General features: G+C 40.1%; 2 protein-coding genes across 2 annotated transcripts in view; one reads left to right on the forward strand and one right to left on the reverse strand.

Annotated features, from left to right (window-relative positions):
• The window catches only part of LOC120571314 (major histocompatibility complex class I-related gene protein-like), a 52,006-nt gene extending 43,044 nt beyond the window's left edge, over nt 1-8,962 (reverse strand). The window contains exon 1 of the mRNA XM_039820198.1: nt 8,955-8,962. The gene's annotated coding sequence lies outside the window, so the exon portion shown is untranslated. The remainder of the gene's footprint in view (nt 1-8,954) is intronic.
• slc39a7 (solute carrier family 39 member 7) lies at nt 967-14,617 on the forward strand. Its single transcript, XM_039820193.1, has 8 exons — nt 967-1,125; nt 3,254-3,720; nt 5,799-5,967; nt 6,871-6,951; nt 8,199-8,327; nt 8,584-8,703; nt 11,749-11,945; nt 13,710-14,617. The coding sequence occupies exons 2-8, from the start codon at nt 3,262-3,264 to the stop codon at nt 13,962-13,964; spliced, it is 1,410 nt and encodes a 469-aa protein (XP_039676127.1). The 5' UTR covers nt 967-1,125; nt 3,254-3,261; the 3' UTR covers nt 13,965-14,617.
• Nucleotides 14,618-18,534: the final 3,917 nt, after the last annotated feature.

The following is an 18,534-nucleotide window of genomic DNA, read 5'->3' on the forward strand; positions in this document are numbered from 1 at the left end:
AGGGGGTGCTGCAATGGTGAAAGCTCTGTCACCCCAGGTACGGCGCTTAAAGAAACACTATTTATCAAAAACCTTCACATTATCACATTTAGAGATAGGCTACATGGTTTTCAGTGGACAGGAAAGGTATAGAAAATGGGAATCTGGAAAGTAACTACTGTGAGACAAGTGTAGTGCAGTGGAGTTCAAAGTCATATAATATTTCCCTCTGAAATGTACAGTATAAAGTAGCATACAATGGTAATACTCAAGTAAAGTAAGTACCTCAATTGTATTTAGGTAGCCTAGAGTAGGCCCACAGTTATTCCACCATAGGCAGGTACAACACAGGTAGCTTACAACAAAAATAACTTTCCATTCCTGGTAATGATGCAGCTTTTGCATACCATGCATTTTCTAAATGCTGATTCTGATGTTTCTGCAAATCGACCCAATATGCTAAAATTACTGTACCACAATGTAGACATAATGCAAAAGAGAGGCTGCCTCTCAGTGAACCTTCCCTGAAGAAATAAAGCTTAAAAAAAAATTACTTACATCCCACCACTGCAATTTATAATTTTTTTTTTTTATAAATTTTTTTATTGTAATGCTGTTTTTAAATCTAAAAAGCCCCATTTTCAATACATACATTAATAACCAGGCTACACACGTTTATTGCAGACCAACGGACTTCCATCCTGTTCTCCTCCAGGATGCTGCTGTCTCTAGCAGCTTAAAGTGATTAGTCAACACGCCACATTCATCTCGCGATACTTCTATTGAGACGTCCTGTGTCTTCTCTTTACATCTTCACAAATCCAATTATTCCAGTATTTATGCGTGGAAAAGTTTAAGAAATATTCTAAAAATACGTTCACATATTATTATAATCTTGTCAAAAAAAAAAAAAACCTTAGAATTTTTTTTTCATCTCAGTAGGGCCTATGACGGGGCACAGAAGGAGGCACACTTGGAATCGAATGCGTTCTCGCGAGATCTTGATGAGTTTACTCCAAAGTAAATGCCACGTCTTAACAGTAGCATCAAGGCAGACAGAAACATTAGGAGTTTACCTAACATACTGTACGCATAATAGAGAGTTATTCAGCAGCCCAGCGGGTCAGTGATATCTGACACAATCCGGTAAGTAAGAAATTGTTTGTTTTTCATTGTATGTCGCAGTTAGGGATGTTGCTACTGCTGCAGCTACATGTTAGCAAGTTAGCTAGCCAGACAGTAAAGCTACGTTAGCTTTCTGTACAACTTGTGAAAACCGGTGATGCGATTTCATTGTTTGATGACCTGGAGTTTTTGCTGTTTACTGTGGGATTAAAGTTAACTCTTCTTTTTTTTTTTTTTTTTTTTAAAGATAACAGATTATCCGCTTTACATCCAGATACGATGTTTGAAGCCGCCAAGTAAACACCATTTCAAAACAAAGCTAACTATGACTTGCAAGTGAAAACTGTGATTGTTGAATAAGCTAACAAGGCTTGTGTCGTTGCAGTTAACACAGTCTGCGCACATCAGCAGGTATCGTGCTACTCTCGTTCACACTGTTATAATATAATAATTACAACAGTTTTACATGATGGCGAGGCAGTCAGTGAATAGCAGAGCATTTATAACATGAATCAGTGGTGGACCATAACTAAGTACATTTACTCAAGTAACGTTACTGTACTTAAAGACAATTTTGAGGTACTTGAGGGACTTAATTTTAGTGTTTCCATTTAATGCTGCTTTATACTTCTACTCGGTTTGGGAAGTCAATATTGTACTTGTTACTCCACAAAATGTATTTTTGACATCTGTAGTTACATAAGTTATTCTTCAGATGATCAATACAAAACATAGCTACATAAACTAATACATTATGTTATATTATTACAGGTTATGATACCCAGCACTGAGGCAATTAAAATAAGGCCCACCTTTATTGGCTGCAACATTAGAGTGACGTACTATGTTTTTTTTACCCTTTGGTGTTGCTACTTTTACTTAAGACACAACACATTGGAGTACTTCTTTACATTACTGACCTTAATGCAGCAGATGCATCCCCATTTTGAGTGCTTCCTGGATAGCTGCCATGTTGGCACCATAATACAAACTGGCTGATCTGATGTAGAAAGAAGATCTCTACCTACAGATAGATCATACACCCCTATCTCAGTGAAGGTGCACTGCTATCTGATAATTTAAGTAGGATTTGGTGTTAATCTGGAACACATTTGACTACATATGATAATTTGATTGCTTACACAAGTTGGGGTAACAAAACAACCCCCCACACACACACACACACACACACACTGTAGCTGTATTGTTTCTCTTCATCAGTGGCCACAATTTCCCACAACTGAAATAAAATCAGAGCAGCATTTTTCCCCAGGTTATTTTTCAACACAGATCATTCAGTAGTTGCAATGGTCACAAGATGAATGCAGTAGCTAGCTTGCTACTTTCTCTATGGTAACAGCTGTTGCAATTGCTGGAACTTGTTTGTTCCTGGTGCTTAAAGTAACAAGGAGAAAGATTGATACTTTCAAGCCTTCTCTTGAACTGATTGCTACTGACCAGTCCTTCACTCTATAAAATCACACACTTACAACTTTCTTATGCAGCTACTGTAAATGCACATCTAAAAAACAACAATATATGCCATAAAATAAATGGTGTATTCCTCTTCAATTGTCTGATGTGCGCATATGAGCCAAATATATAAAACGGCTAGGGACAAAGTGATGGTTCCATCTTTCTTTTTTTTTTTTACTTTATTGCAAATGCTGTACTTTGTAAAGACAGTGATAGGAAAGTGAAGCTATTGGTTTATTTGCATTATCACAATAATGTTTCCAATGTAGCAAGGCAGAACATAAATCATTTTCTTTAATTGTCTGGTGTTTATTAGAGTTAAAATGTTTATTAGGGCAACTGAGTCCAATCATTTGATCAGTATTTCGATCGCAATTTTGGCTCTTAACGATCAAAAACATTGTAATCGAGCAAAAAGATTTTTTTGCACGTAAACTCTTATTTTGGCTTGTGTTCTGAAGGGGAATTTAAAAAGTTTAACGGGAAATGTATTAAGGAAATTTTCACATTTTTATAGTGGTTTCACTGTTGATTTGTTTCCCTGTTTTTGTTCAGTGAATGCAGCACCTAGCCAAAATTGTGATTTTAGTCATCATTTAGTCATATAATTTCGAGCAGCCCGACCTCTGAGTTTTTATTTATTCTGCCTTCTTCACTTTTCTCTTTGTCAAAGGGGATAATATGGGCTGTATACGTCTGCTGGCGCTGACACTGGCCACATCTACACTACTCCTGTTAGCCTCACATTCAACCACTGCCCACAGCCATTCCCATGGCGACCACGGCCACGGCCACCATCACCACGGCCACCATCACCACGGCCACTCCCATGGAGAAGACGATCACGACGAAGTGAAGATGTTCCATGGAGCGAGCAAGTGGAGTGCCGAGGCCAACGTCCCTCTACAGGAAGAGGAGCGCCACGGACACGATCACGGGCACGCTCATGATCACGGGCACGCTCATGATCACGGACACGCTCACTCTCACGATCACGGACATGGGCACGCTCATCAGGACGCGGAGGATGTTGTTCGGGTGCACAAGGAGAAGAGTGGACACGGACACGCCCACGGAGGGGAGAGGGTGAAGAGGGAGGCAGAAGGAGAGAAAAGGGACACGGTGGAGCTGTGGACACAGGTGTGGTCATGAGTTAAGACGGGAACAACGGGTTGTCTGTTAGGACAGGGAAATCTATTTTCTGTTAGACTTGGTTTGACTGAATACAGCTCTGTTTCCTCCCATTTAGGGCTGCACGATATGTGGAAAATATCTAATTGCGATTATTTTGATAGATATTGCGATATGATTCACGATATTGGAGAGAATGTACATTTTTGTATAATTATTCTCATTTTCATTGAAATATATTTAAAAAGATTTAATTATTATAGTGCGATTTCTGCGAGGATCTTAAACAAAGATGTTTTCTTTAGTCTGTAGGATATGATTTGTAGGACGGGGCATCTCTGTAGCACCACAACACTTCATTCAGAATGGTTCAACACGTATTTTGCCTTTGACAAATATTGCGCCACCCCTGTGATTTGGATATTGTACAACCATGGATAGTCCATATTGCGATTTCGATCAAAACGGGATTCATTGTGCAGCCCTACTGATAACGCTCTGGTATCCGTCCGTTAAGACTCCAGGAAGTCACTGCGTCTGGCTTAGTAATAGTCTGCCACATAATAACCTAAGCTAACCACCCCCCCCCGGCTGCAGCTTCATGTTGAACAAGTAAACAAAGGAGTGGTGTTGATCTTCTCATCTCGCTCTCGGCAGTAAACTCTCCACCCCCCAACATGTTGAAAGTGCTCATATTCTGCTCATTTTCAGGTTCATAATTGTATTTAGAGTTTGTACCAGAATAGTTTTACATGGTTTAATTTTCAGAAAACACCATATTTTTGTTGTACTGCACATTGCTGCAGCTCCTCTTTTCACCCTGTGTGTTGAGCTCTCTGTTTTAGCTACAGAGTGAGGCATCTCACTTCTGTTCCATCTTTGTTGGGAGTCGCACATGCGCAGTAGCTAGGTAAGGACTACTAGCCAGTCAGAAGCAGAGTATGAGGGCTGCCCTGAATACCTAGGTAAGGACTACTAGCCAGTCAGAAGCAGGTATGAGTGCCCTGACAGTATCTAGGTAGGACTACTAGCCAGTCAGGCAGAGTTAGCGCCCTGACAGTATCTAGGTAAGGACTACTAGCCAGTCAGAAGCAGAGTATGAGGGCTGCCCTGACAGTATCTAGGTAAGGACTACTAGCCAGTCAGAAGCAGAGTATGAGGCCCTGACAGTACCTAGGTAAGGACTACTAGCCAGTCAGAAGCAGAGTATGAGGGCGCGCCCACAGTACCTAGGTAAGGACTACTAGCAAGTCAGGCAGAGTATGAGGGCGTGCCCTGACAGTACCTAGGTAAGGACTACTAGCCAGTCAGAAGCAGAGTATGAGGGCGTGCCACGTAGCAGCTAGGCGGCGAATATAACGCGTGTGTTACAAAGTGACCTTGTCTGTCTCTGGAAGTAAAGGCTGGACAACAATAGAGCTGTTTGGAGCAGTTTGTGAACAGTGTTTTCTGTTGGAGATGGTCAGTCCCCTTTGGGGGGGGACTTTGGGCTTTTTCACTTTGTAAACCTATAACGTGCACAAAAAAGATATATAACACAATAAAGGAAAGGGGGAAAAAGCCAAAAAGCATAATATGAGCATTTTAAGGGCTTTGCTGGTACAGTCATTTAGTGAAATAGACATTTAAAAGCCATAACTTGTAGTGTTGCATCATTATCGTATTCTGTTGCATGTGTTCATGTTATTTTGTTTACCTGAACACCTTACAATATATAAAATAATTGAGCATACATCTGCTCAACTCTAATTTTCATTCAACTCCAATAGCAGGACTAAATCAGACTGATGTATGGCCAAAAACTTTGCAATCATTTTATATCCTCTGTAAGGATCAGGCTTTCCATGTAACGATTTTATTGTCGTGTCATTGGTGCTGATATAACAATATCATAATCAAAACAGGTTTATGCTTACAAATCTGAGCTCCTCGTACATGTTTTACCTAGATTAGCCTCCTTTCCCCGTCTAACTCCTGCTTTACTGTTTTGAACTGTTTTGTCCTTTGTGCTGCGTTGTTGATGACGTTGCAGTTCTGATGACACTCGTCAACAGTAACCCCTCCCGCCCTCCCATCCCTGTGCGCAGGCTATCGGAGCGACCCTGCTGATCAGCGCCGCTCCTTTCCTCATCCTGTTTCTGATCCCAGTCCAGTCCAACAGCGACCAGCACCAGAACCTGCTCAAAGTGCTGCTCAGCTTCGCCTCAGGTGGACTGCTGGGAGACGCCTTCCTCCACCTCATACCGCACGCTTTGGGTGGGTAGTCCATCCATAGAAGTTTTTAATCCCTGATCTGTTTGATGTATACATATTCTGCGGCAGGTTATCTACTCCATACGCACGAGGGAAGGACATTTTTTTTTCTCCTCACAGCTCATATTCACATAGTTTTTTGCTCTCAGAGCTCATTTTGATGCTGTTTGGAGACTAACCAGCAGAGTTAGATTCCCATTCCTGACACTTCTGCAAACTTTAGACGTGTGTGTGTGTGTGTGTGTGTGTGTGTGTGTGTGTGTGTGTGTGTGTGTGTGTGTGTGTGTGTGTGTGTGTGTGTGTGTGTGTGTGTGTGTGTGTGTGTGTGTGTGTGTGTGTGTGTGTGTGTGTGTTAATCGAAATTTCAATTATGATTTCAGCTCCTAATGATCACAAAAAACGAATAACTGAGTAAAAAGATTATTTTGCACATTATGTTTTGCAAGTAGAATGCTTGTCTAATGTTCTGAATGTGAATTATTTAGTATTTAGGGAAATTTTACAGTTTTAGGGAAACTTCACAGTATTTAGGGAAATATGTATTTAGGGAAATTTCACAGTTATAATAATCGAGCAGCCCTGATATACACCCATACAAAAAAAATATTTTCAGTCGTCTGAACCAATAGCTGAATGTTTATCGGTGTTTTAAGCCCCCAACGTCTCCTTCCAGGCAGCGCTTCCTGGAAGGCACTAGGATTAGGCAATGGTTAGGGTTATGGTTAGGGTTAGGTGCCTTGAAGTCAACGGTCGCAGCGGTGCCTGGAAGGAGACGTTGGGGACTTAAAACACCATCGAGCTAACCGAATGCTCATCTAAAACACAGACACGGTAGCAGGATGTTCCGTTTGTCTGTTTTGAGTTTAATGTCTGCTTCCTCTTGTGTATCCTATTTGTTGTGCACAGAGCCCCACTCTCACCACGGAGAAGAAGATCATGGACACTCGCACGCAAGTGAGGAGTCCCATGACCACGGCCACTCCCACGGTACGCAGCAATATCCTTTTCTTTTAATTAATGTGATGTTCAGTTACTGTTCTTGTTGTTGATGGGTGATTTCAGTTTTTAAAAAAAATCAACCCAAGAAATTTACAAAAGCCCCCAAAAATATACTGAAGTGAATCTACTTTAATGTATGATAACATGTACACAGCTGTATAGTGGAATCAGCAGAAGTAATATTAACTAAAAGATAGTTAATCTTCAGGGTTCATACGTTTTGAAAAAACCTGGAAAAGTTATGGAATTTGAAAAATGCAAATTCCAGGCCTGGAAAGGTTTTGGAAACATAAAAAGACCCAGAAAGTTTATGAGAAGTCATGGAATTTTTTTTTAACACAGCATAATAATATGTCATTAATAAATGTATTTTAAACGTCGTCTTAACCTCAACGTTCTATTCGGGGAGCGATATTATGAATCCCACTATGAACCACATAAATTATCATTCATTTTATAGTTAAACCTCTGAGGGTAAACTTTAACACAGATTTTTATTCTTATTGTATAATGTCAACTGACATTTTCAGGAACACATAGTCATGGAAATTTGCCAAAAAGTCATTGAAAAGTATTGGTTAAAATGCGTATGAACCCTGAATCTTTATTGTCCATGAATGTGGAAACTTGACTTCGGCTTTACAGGTTGGTTAAAAACACATAAATCACTATACATACAATACATAGCACAACATGCACAGTACAGACAGCAATAACAGTGTGAAAGGGGTTTGCAAATTTAGCAAAGTTATCGCATTCGGTACGAAAGGCTTTTTGTGAAGGTTTTTGGTTGCTGCAGAGGCTCTGTTGCGTCTTCCTGAGGGAAATTTTATGAATTCTTTAAGAAGGGGGTGAACAGAATCGGACAGTTTGTGTGGCTTTTTGCTTCATCTGCATTTCATACAGTACATGCATCCCAGCTGTTTCTGCTCTTTCCCAATCATGTACTGCCCATGTTTTGTTCTAAGCCCCCAAGTGCTCATACCACGCACACATATTACACGTTTAAACACTTTCAGCAAGACGTCGCTTTAAAAAAACAAAATATTCTGTATTGGCTGTAAAACTTAAGATGAAGTGCACTCAACAAAAGGTTCCTAAATCTATTGAAACTCCTCTACCGCTTCAATGGGCTGACCATTAATCAAAACAGGCTGAAAACAATGACAGTATGTACTGAACTGTTTTGATGTATCGCAGTTTTAACCAGCGCTGATTGTCCTCTGCCTGCACAGGAGCCGCCCACGATCACATGATGTCAGTGGGTCTGTGGGTTCTCGGTGGGATCATCGCCTTCCTGGTTGTGGAGAAGTTTGTGCGGGCCCTGAAGGGAGGCCACGGACATTCCCACGGCCACTCGCACGGTACGGCGCTGGAACTTCTTCCTGACAGAATCATTTTTTTCACTGTTATACAGTACATCAAATATTCATCTGCAGGACCAAGTATTCATATTGCCCCCGCATGTGTTACCGTGTATATTTGTATGTCCAGTGTATTGACCAGAAGGGCTTATGAACTTTAAAAATCATCATTAAATCGGCCTCTGTAGCCACTGCTCATGATCTCCATAGTTGATCTGCAGACGGGCCTAATTTGAACTTTATGTAACATTTTCAGATGCTCCCAAGGAAAAGGACAGTGATGGAGAAGAAGAAAAGGAGAAGAAGAAGAAGAAGGGGAAAGAAAGCAAAGACGAGAAGGTGCCAAAGAAAGAGGAGACACAGGAGAAGAGCACAGGTGAACAAAACCTAGATTTTCACAGATTTCACTCCTGAACTAAGTAGGTGAGCTCAACAGCTCCCTCTGCTGGTCAGGTACCGAACTGCAGTGTGGTGACGAGTCACATAACATATTCACAACATAACCCTCGTATGGCCTCTCCCCGTCAACCATGAACTTGTCCTGCCAAGTCAAAATTGAAAATGATCATGTCGCCTTTTCTGATGTATTTGTCACTTTTCCCATTCTTTTGGCGCCTTTATTAAAACCTGAGCTGGTTTAATAATAGGTTTTACACTTTTTCTTGGAATTCATGGTCAACAAACCTCATTTATATCAAATTATGCAAAAGTGTTTAGTTAAAAAGGCAGAAATTATGAATTCTTTTGACTAATAGTTAAGATCAGAGGATGTTGAGTGGATCACAGACTGGTTTATGTCAAAGTTTAGTCCGGATACTGTTTTGAAACCATTTAAAAAAATTTTTTTACCTGAAGAACGTTGTATGGAACCCTTCCATGTTATTTTTGGGCAATTTGGTTGAAAGAAATCCATATTTCTGATTTAAAACACTTTGAAATGGGTCAAATTTGGCCCGAAGACAACACCCGGGTTAAAACTCAGATAATTACCAATTTGCTCAACTGAGGTTGGTTCAGCAGAACAGAAGGACCTATGCAAATGTAACACCAGAGGCTCAGGCTTGTGCATTTAATTTAATTTAATTTTTTTTTTTTAAGTTTAAAATATACTCACTAACTGCCCTGAATCATTCCTACAATCTAATGAAAACAGAAGTATCCAATACTACTTTTTTCTAGCTTCTGAAATAAAAATTTAAAACTCAGTCAGGTGTAGAACATAGTGTTTATTATGTAGAGTTCTATTCAGTAAATGATGATGATAATACATTTTAATTGTACATAGGTCTGGGTTAAAAATAGTTTGTTTGAGGGATCTGATATTGGTTAATACAATCTGCAACTGAGTTTTTATTATGTTAATGTGTTAGTCCTATAAAAAGTAGGTGTGTGCAAAAAATATCGATTCAAATTCGTATCGCGATTCAAGCTCTACCGATTCAAAATCGATTCATAGAATTCCAAAAATCGATTCATATTTTTTCATTTTAATAATTTTTTTTTAATGTGTATGTCTACTGCAATCACATGGGGAAAGTAACTACACTTACATACTGTGAATTGTTTTTTTGAATCGAGAATCGTTTTTGAATAGAGTCTAGAGAACTTTTTTGTGGGTCAGTTGTTATTGTTAACATTAACCTGGTGTGTTTAAAAGGGTAGCTTCTTAACAGCATAATAATCTCTTTTATATCCACGCAAAATTGGTATTGTAACTGAAATTTCCCTAACCTAATTGATATCAAATTGTATCTGAAATGTAATCAAATCGGAACCTAGTGAATCCGAATTGATTTTGGGAAATCATTGGTGATACCCAGCTCTATTTATAAAGTTCTTTTCACAGAACTCAGACACACTTACCAGTCAAACCAGTACATTAGGCACGTTGATAACAAGTGAAACAATGGGGGTGGTTTTGGATTCAGGTCAACTCCGGATATCTGGAGCTGCAAACACGTGTCCTTGGCTTCAAGTCCTTAATTTGCATGTAGGGGCAGAATGTAGTTGTGTTGCTCTTTTGACTTCAGTTCAGTCACATCACCGCAGGTATGTGCTGGAACCTTTATGGTCTGAACATTGTGACCGCCATCTAACAAAAACGGCTGATTCATACCTACGAAAATGTCCAGTGCCTTAGTTGAGGCTGATAAACAGTTTCCTTATACATTCTATAAGCTCTTAACCTTATTTATTCTCCATTCTCTCATCAAAGGTGAGCTGGGAGCAAATTATAGGATTTTAAGGCACCCTTAAACAAAATGTGTGTCCATATACAGGATTAAATTTTTTATGCAGAATTATTTGCAAAGACATGTTTACATGAAACTGTAAAATTGTGTAAAAATTAAGAAGGAAATGAGTGAAATGCCCTGAATGAAGTCTGTGGCTTTTTAAAATATTTATTCTCTTTCCTTATATTTATTTATTATTTTTTTATCTATGTCTTGCACTTATCCCCCTATCCCTTGCTGCTGCAACAGTGTGAATTTCCCCATTGTGGGATTATTAAAGCATTTGTAATGTATGTAATTGAATCGGAACCTTTTGAATGAGAATTGATTTTGGGAAATCATTGGTGATACCCAGCTCTATTTATAAAGCGCTTTTCACAGAACTCAGACACACTTACCAGTAAAACCAGTAGATTAGGGACGTTAATAACAAGTGAAGCAATGGGGGTGGTTTTGGATTCAAGTCAACTCCGATATCTGGAGCTGCAAACACGTGTCCTTGGCTTTTATTAAAACACGTGTCAACCATTTATCATCAAGTCCTTGATTTGCATGTAGGGGCAGAAGGAAAAAGTCACGTCACCGCAGGTATGTGCTGCAGGCACCTTGTGACCTCCAGCTAACAGAGACGGCTGGTTCATTCCTACCGAAGAGTTTCCTGATCCAGTGCCCTAGTTGAGGCTGATAAACAGTTTGCTTATACATTCTATAAGCCAGAGATCTTCAACAGGGCGGGACGACCCCTAGGGGGGTCCTCAGAGTTAGTGCGGGGGGGGGGGGCTGCCAACTGATGTAGAAAAAATATATTCTTTTGAAAGTTTCTTATTTCAAAAAATTGAAAGAAGTCTGACAAATATACATTATATAATATGAATGCAAAATGTTAACTGCAAAGATAAATTGATGGGGGAAAAAAAAGATTTACACATAGGTAGGCTTACTGTAGGTATCTATGATAGTCATACCGTTAAGCTTAAGGTGTCACTGTTCCTTCCAGATATTTGTTTAACATTTAATGCATAAATAATATCCATTTCTTAATATGTAACTTCATTGTATACAATATATATGCGGTAGGGGGTCCCTACTCGCTCTCTCTTTCAGCTTAGGGGTCCCTGGCCTAAAAGACGTTGAAGACCCCTTCTATAAGCGTTGACCTTAATTCTCCATTCTCTCCACTGACACAGACATCAAGGTGTCGGGCTACCTGAACCTGGCGGCCGACTTCACGCACAATTTTACCGACGGCCTGGCGATCGGAGCGTCGTTCCTGGTTGGCCCAGCGGTTGGCGCCATCACCACGCTCACCATCCTGCTGCACGAGGTCCCGCATGAGATCGGAGACTTTGCCATCCTTGTCCAGTCTGGCTGCACCAAAAAAAAGGTAGCTGACTGCTCAGGCTTCGGTTTATATACGTCAAAGAAAAGCACAAAAAAAAACAACTTTCGGTCACAGAGAATCGGCAGGAGTTTTTTTTTTTAAAAAGAGTATGAATGAAGTTTATCAGCCCAATATTGAATAGACCCCGTCATCGGCATATAGGTATGGACTTTGCTTTGTGAGGTATCCCCCTCTGCTCTCTGCACGGTGATCCCCCTTCTCTGATTGGTATGGTAACTATAGTGTACAACCATCCAGCTCACTACAATTTACTGTTGATGTTAAAACTCCCAGTTCACATGTGAGTGTCAAATCATCAAAGTGTGAGCTGGGAGCAAATTGTAGGAATTCTGTCATTCTTTTTTTTTTTTTTTTTTACTATTTATTCTCTTTCCTTATATTTATTTATTGTTTGTTTATCTATGTCTTGCACTTATCCCCCTATCCCTTGCTGCTGCAACAGTGTGAACATCATGGCTTTCAAACGAGCAAAGTGGCAGTTGGTCAAGGCCACAGCCCCACCCTCCACCTTGCCCCCCCTCTCTCCTGCTCAATAGCTACAGACACAGAAATGGCACATCCTAAGGAAAGCTCATTGTGGGACTGGCTCTAGTGGCTGTAATTCTGCACCAAGGCTGAATTTCGGGAAAGAGACTTCAGATACAGTATTAGGGGATCACTAAAGTCTATATAAAAGAGACTTCAGATACAGTATTAGGGGACCACTAAGGTCTATATAAAAGAGACTTCAGATACAGTATTAGGGGACCACTAAGGTCTATATAAAAGAGACTTCAGATACAGTATTAGGGGACCACTAAGGTCTATATAAAAGAGACTTCAGATACAGCATTAGGGGACCACTAAGGTCTATATAAAAGAGACTTCAGATACAGCATTAGGGGACCACTAAGGTCTATATAAAAGAGACTTCAGATACAGCATTAGGGGACCACTAAGGTCTATATAAAAGAGACTTCAGATACAGCATTAGGGGACCACTGAGGTCTATATAAAAGAGACTTCAGATACAGTATTAGGGGACCACTAAGGCCTATATAAAAGAGACTTCAGATACAGTATTAGGGGACCACTAAGGTCTATATAAAAGAGACTTCAGATACAGTATTAGGGGACCACTAAGGTCTATATAAAAGAGACTTCAGATACAGTATTAGGGGACCACTAAGGTCTATATAAAAGAGACTTCAGATACAGCATTAGGGGACCACTAAGGTCTATATAAAAGCATCCAAAGAGCACCATGTCATGGGACCTTTTTAATTAAGCATTTGTAATGTATGTACTCAAATCGGAACCTTTTGAATCAGAATTGATTTTGGAAATCATTGTCATCATCGTGATACCCAGCCCTAGTTAAAAAGCGCTTTTCACATAACTCAGACACTTACCAGCCAAACCAGTACATTAGGCACGTTAATAACAAGTGAAGCAATGGGACAACTCTGGTTATCTGGAGCTGCAAACACGTGTTCTTGGCTTTTACTAAAACACGTGTCAACCATTATCATCATCAAGTCCTTAATTTGCATGTAGGGGCAGAATGGAATTGCGTTGCTCCTTTTTATTCTCTTCACGTGTATTTATTTACTGTGTCTTGTACTTTTCCCCTTGTCCCTCGCTGCTGCAACAGAGTGAATGTCCCCATTGTGGGATTAATAAAGAATTTTTATTTTTTTTATGTTGTGTCACTTGCCCTTCTGAAATATTGACAGTAGTAAATATCTTCTATATCTTTCCCATCAGGCCATGTGTCTCCAGTTGCTGACTGCCCTGGGAGCTCTGGCCGGCACAGCTTGCTCCCTATTGGCCGAGGGCGTGGGCGCTGCAGCGACCGCCTGGATCCTGCCGTTCACGGCCGGCGGCTTCGTTTACATCGCCACAGTCACCGTGCTGCCAGAACTGCTGGCGGGCCGCTCCAGCTTCGGCCAGTCTCTGATGGAGATTCTGGCGCTGCTGTTCGGAGTCGGCATGATGGTGCTGATCGCCGAGTACGAGTGAGACTCCGCCGAGTGGACAAGGAGGGGGAAGAGGTCAAACGGTTGGAAAACAAAATGCTGGTTTTAAAGTAGAGTTCAAGTGGATTATTATTTGTCAGGGGTGTGTTTTCTTTCCTTTTTTTTTATTATTATTAATTATGTTTCGGGACAAAATCCACCACCTGATGGCGAATGGATGATTTTTGTTGTCTTTTTTTTTTTTAGCAGTTCATGGTCACATCCCTGATTTTTTATTTTTATTGTTTTTGTGTTACTGTCTCTTTTTCGGGTTCCTAAAAAACTTCAGCGGGACAGACTGAGCGCTGGAGAGAAACAACGTGATGGGGAAAGGTTCTTTTGAGGACTGCTGTGTTGTTCGTTAAGGGCCCTACCATCAGGAAAGGAGGGGAAATCTTTTTTTTTTGTGCGGTGCCAGAATTCACTCACCGCTTTTACCACACGGGATCAATCGGCTGCACTTTTAGCTGCAGCGTAAACTGACGGCCAGGTTTCCTTACAAAAGTGGCTTAAAGTAGATTCATCATTCATTTTGCAGGTCCTTAAAGTGCTCATATTATGCTTTTTGGCTTTTTCCCTTTCCTTTATTGTGTTATATATCTTTTTTGTGCACGTTATAGGTTTACAAAGTGAAAAAGCCCAAAGTCCACCCCAAAGGGGACTTACCATCTCCAACAGAAAACACTGTTCACAAACTGCTCCAAACAGCTCTGTTGTAGTCCAGCCTTTACTTCAGAGACGAACGTGGTCACTTTGTAACACACGTTATAATGCTCGCCTAGCTGCTAGCGTGGCACGCCCTCATACTCTGCTTCTGACTGGCTAGTAGTCCTTACCTAGCTACTGCGCATGTGCGACTCCCAACAAAGATGGAACAGAAGTGCGATGCCTCACTCTGTAGCTAAAACAGAGAGCTCAACACACAGGGGGAAAAGAGGAGCTGCAGCAATGTGCAGTACAACTAAAATGCAGTGTTTTTTGAAAATTAAACCATGTAAAACTATTCTGATATAACCTCTAAATACAGTTATGAACCTGAAAATGGGCATAATACGAGCACTTTAAATCTACATTTCAGAGTCGGGTCAGTGAAAGAGCAGAGAATGGAATGGCTCGGTTGTTCTCACTACAGTGACCTGCTCACTTATACGTGTTCAATGTCGGTTTCATTTGGAGGAAAATGAATCTTAATATTTTTACATTCCACAAAATAAAAGCAAATGTCGTGGCTTCCACAAATGTACCCTCAAGTCATTAAAGCCTTTTATGAAAGGACAAGTTTCCTAAACAACCTATTGTTTATTTCCAACTGATGGATGATAACACTGACAGCTGTGATGAACATCTCCAATAACGGTTCGTTTCCAGTGATTGCTTTTCACCATATACTCTAATAACTTGATACTTGAAAATGTCTTGTACTGTGATAATAAGTCTGTAAATGGCTGTATGGCCTGTTTTTAATTTAGCAAATTAAAAATAAGCATTTTATCTGCTTCACAGAGCTGACCACGAGAGGGAGCAGTAGATTCTTCATTTTTAATGGCTTAATAGTTCGTGTGAAGGAAACATTATCTGACAGATAGATTACACCAACCGTGCAGCACTATGAAAACATGTCACCTGCTTCATATCACGCAGGTCAAGTGTCACACACAATCTGATATTGTGTCTCCTGTTGCTCTGCTTTCTGTGTAAGCTAGCACTGCACACTTTCTGCAACTTACTGATTTAGCTTTTACAAAAGTGTTGAATTTGAAAAAATGAATCTCGATTCCATTTGTTCTGACTGACCCGGAGGGTGTCTCATGCTGCATGATTGAGACGAATTTGTGATTTTGGGGGCTGTACAAATAAAATTGACTTGACTTGAAAATGCATTTGAAATAAGAATTCAGGGATGAATGGGCTTAGCTGCTGTAGTTAAAAAAAAAAAAAAAAGGGAATGTGTGTACATCCAGGTGGATCTAGTCTATATCCACGACGTTCCACTTCCGGGATTGCTCCGTTGCCGACGAAAATCCTGCCGGATTTCTCTCATTTAGGCCGGATGTCCATTACCTTCCTCTTTCTTCGTGTTGGAATTTTGATGGTGGATTTCTGAGGACTATGGTTAACTGCTCCTCAGATCTCTGCAGGGTAAATCCAGACAGCTGGCTAGACTATCTTTGAACAATCTTTGAACGTACACGTGTTCCACCGGGGCACGTTTTTCTGCCTGAACGTGTGGAGCTTCATCACATTGAATGAAGAGGCTAGCACATATTCAGTGCTCCTAGCAGTTGCTTAAGGGCACCTCGGCAGTACCCAGGAGGCGAACTGGCACCTCTCCAACTACTAGTCCACACTCTGTATTTGGTTCGTGCACACTGTTAATGCGGTTTAATAATAATCATTAAAGGGGAAGTAAATAATGGGCAATTATATTAAAATAAGTACTAATGAATTAAAATGGAAATGGAAATCTATTTACAGGGTTTTTCCGGGGGGGGGGTGGACTAGGCAAGACAGTAAACATGGTTGGTCAGCATACGGTAAAGGCAATGAGTCCGTTACCTTATTTATACAGGAATCTATGCATTTGCCTGTTATTTCTGACAATTTGATAAACAAAAATGCCTATTAGGCTTGCGTAAATGAACCCCCATTGACAAAAGTCCTTAAAAAAATATTCAAATAAAATCATCGAGAGAGTCCAGTACAGCCTGACTGGACGGTTAAACTGAGATTAGCAAGTTCAGGTTCTGCTTGTTCAATGGTTGTTTGGTAAACTGCTCTTAAACACATTTGGAGAGAATTTGAATTGCTATTTTTTTCGGACAAAAAGAAGAAGAAGAAAGCAGATCGTAAGACAGATCCGTAAAATAACAGAAGATGTTCTGGGAGCTCATTACCTGGACTTTGTCCCGCAATTAAAAAACAGAAATTTTGTGTGTAGCTACACTTAAAATACAGAACATGTACTGTTAGGTCTGTTAAATAAAAATTCTCTCATACAAAGCTGTTCAGTTAATTTACTTCTGAAAACTTTGAAACACCCCCCCCCCATATCAAAAACATTGTAAAAAAAAAAAAAAGTTTCAAAAAATGTCGAAAAAGCAACAAAAAATGTGTAATAAGTGTCAGAAAAGGTCAGAAAAAAGCAATAATGTCAAAAAAGTGACAACCTTGACCTCTTTAATCTCCCAAAAGACTCTGTAGCTGACAAAAGATGTCGGAGGACAAATTATCCAACTGGAAAAGTAAAAAACTAAAATACAGTACAAGTGTGCAACAATACAATCACGTTCTATGGACAATTTCTGTTACAAAATACAGTCATACATCTGTTAATACACAGATATATCTTAGAGTGTAAAACCTGGTCAATGGGGGGGGGGGGTGTCTTTACTTTTTTTTTCATATGATTGCAGTGTTCTGTCCATTTTCTCAATCTATTATCAGTCACAGGTCTTTGGTATATGTTATCCTTTCCATCGTATAAACTTGTCGATCACCTGCCTCCATGCCTGAAGTGTTTGTGGCTTGTGTGTAGACCATCTGTCCAATCAGAGTTTTCTGTTGCACGACTAAGGCCGGCTACACACTGCCTGCATGGCGTGAGCGTGGTGTTTCTGTTGCGTGTCAGCTGTGTGGAGAAACGTGAGTGACGCGGCGCTGCTGCTGCTAGCCAGCCAGTGTGTAGCCGGCCTTAAACAACCTTTGAATGTACACGTGTTCCACCAGGGCCCGTTTTTCTGCTTAAACTTGTCATCACATTGAATGAAGAGGCTGCCACATATTTGGTGCTCCACTCAGTTGCTTTAGGGCACCTCGGCAGTACCCAGGAGGCGAACTGGCACCTCTCCAACTACTAGTCCACACTCTGTATTTGGTTCATGCACACTGTTACTGCGGTTTAATAATAATCATAAAAAAGGGAAGTAAATAATGGGAGATTATATTAAAATAAGTACTAATGAATTAAAATGTACATGTAAATGGCAATCTATTAACAGGGTTTTTCCTGACTCAGACAGGGCCAGGGGGGAGATGGGGGGGTGACTAGGCAAGACAGTAAACATGGTTGGTCAGCATACAGTAAAGGCAATGAGTCTGTTACTTTATTTATACAGGAATCTATGCATTTGCCTGTTATTTCTGACAATTTGATAAACAAAAATGCCTATTATGCTTGCCTAAATGAAACCCCCATTGACAAAAACATTTAAATAAAATCATCGAGAGAGTCCAGTACAGCCTGACTGGACGGTTAAACTGAGATTAGCAAATTCAGGTTCTGCTTGTTCAATGGTTGTTTGGTAAACTGCTCTTAAACACATTTGGAGAGAATTTGAATTGCTTTTTTTTTCTCTCAATTCTTACCATATATATATATATATATATATATATATATATATATATATATATATATATATATATATATATATATATAGCATAAACATGATGAAAGATTAAATCTGATTGTGACCAGTAAGAGAAAACAGGGACTATAGAAGATATAATAGTTGCCCCTACTCCACTTAAAAATAAAACATACTTTCCCCAAGGACCAAAAGAATGGCAAGAAGAAG

The sequence above is a fragment of the Perca fluviatilis genome, chromosome 13 (genome assembly GCF_010015445.1).
Source record: "Perca fluviatilis chromosome 13, GENO_Pfluv_1.0, whole genome shotgun sequence".
Classification (NCBI taxonomy): Eukaryota; Metazoa; Chordata; class Actinopteri; order Perciformes; family Percidae; genus Perca; species Perca fluviatilis.

Coding starts and splice junctions, on each gene's coding strand:
- slc39a7 (XM_039820193.1), top strand. CDS start 3,262: ATGGGCTGTATACGTCTGCTGGCGCTGACACTGGCCACATCTACACTA. Junction 6,952..8,198: donor TGACCACGGCCACTCCCACG/GTACGCAGCAAT, acceptor CTGCCTGCACAG/GAGCCGCCCACGATCACATG. Junction 8,704..11,748: donor GACACAGGAGAAGAGCACAG/GTGAACAAAACC, acceptor CCACTGACACAG/ACATCAAGGTGTCGGGCTAC.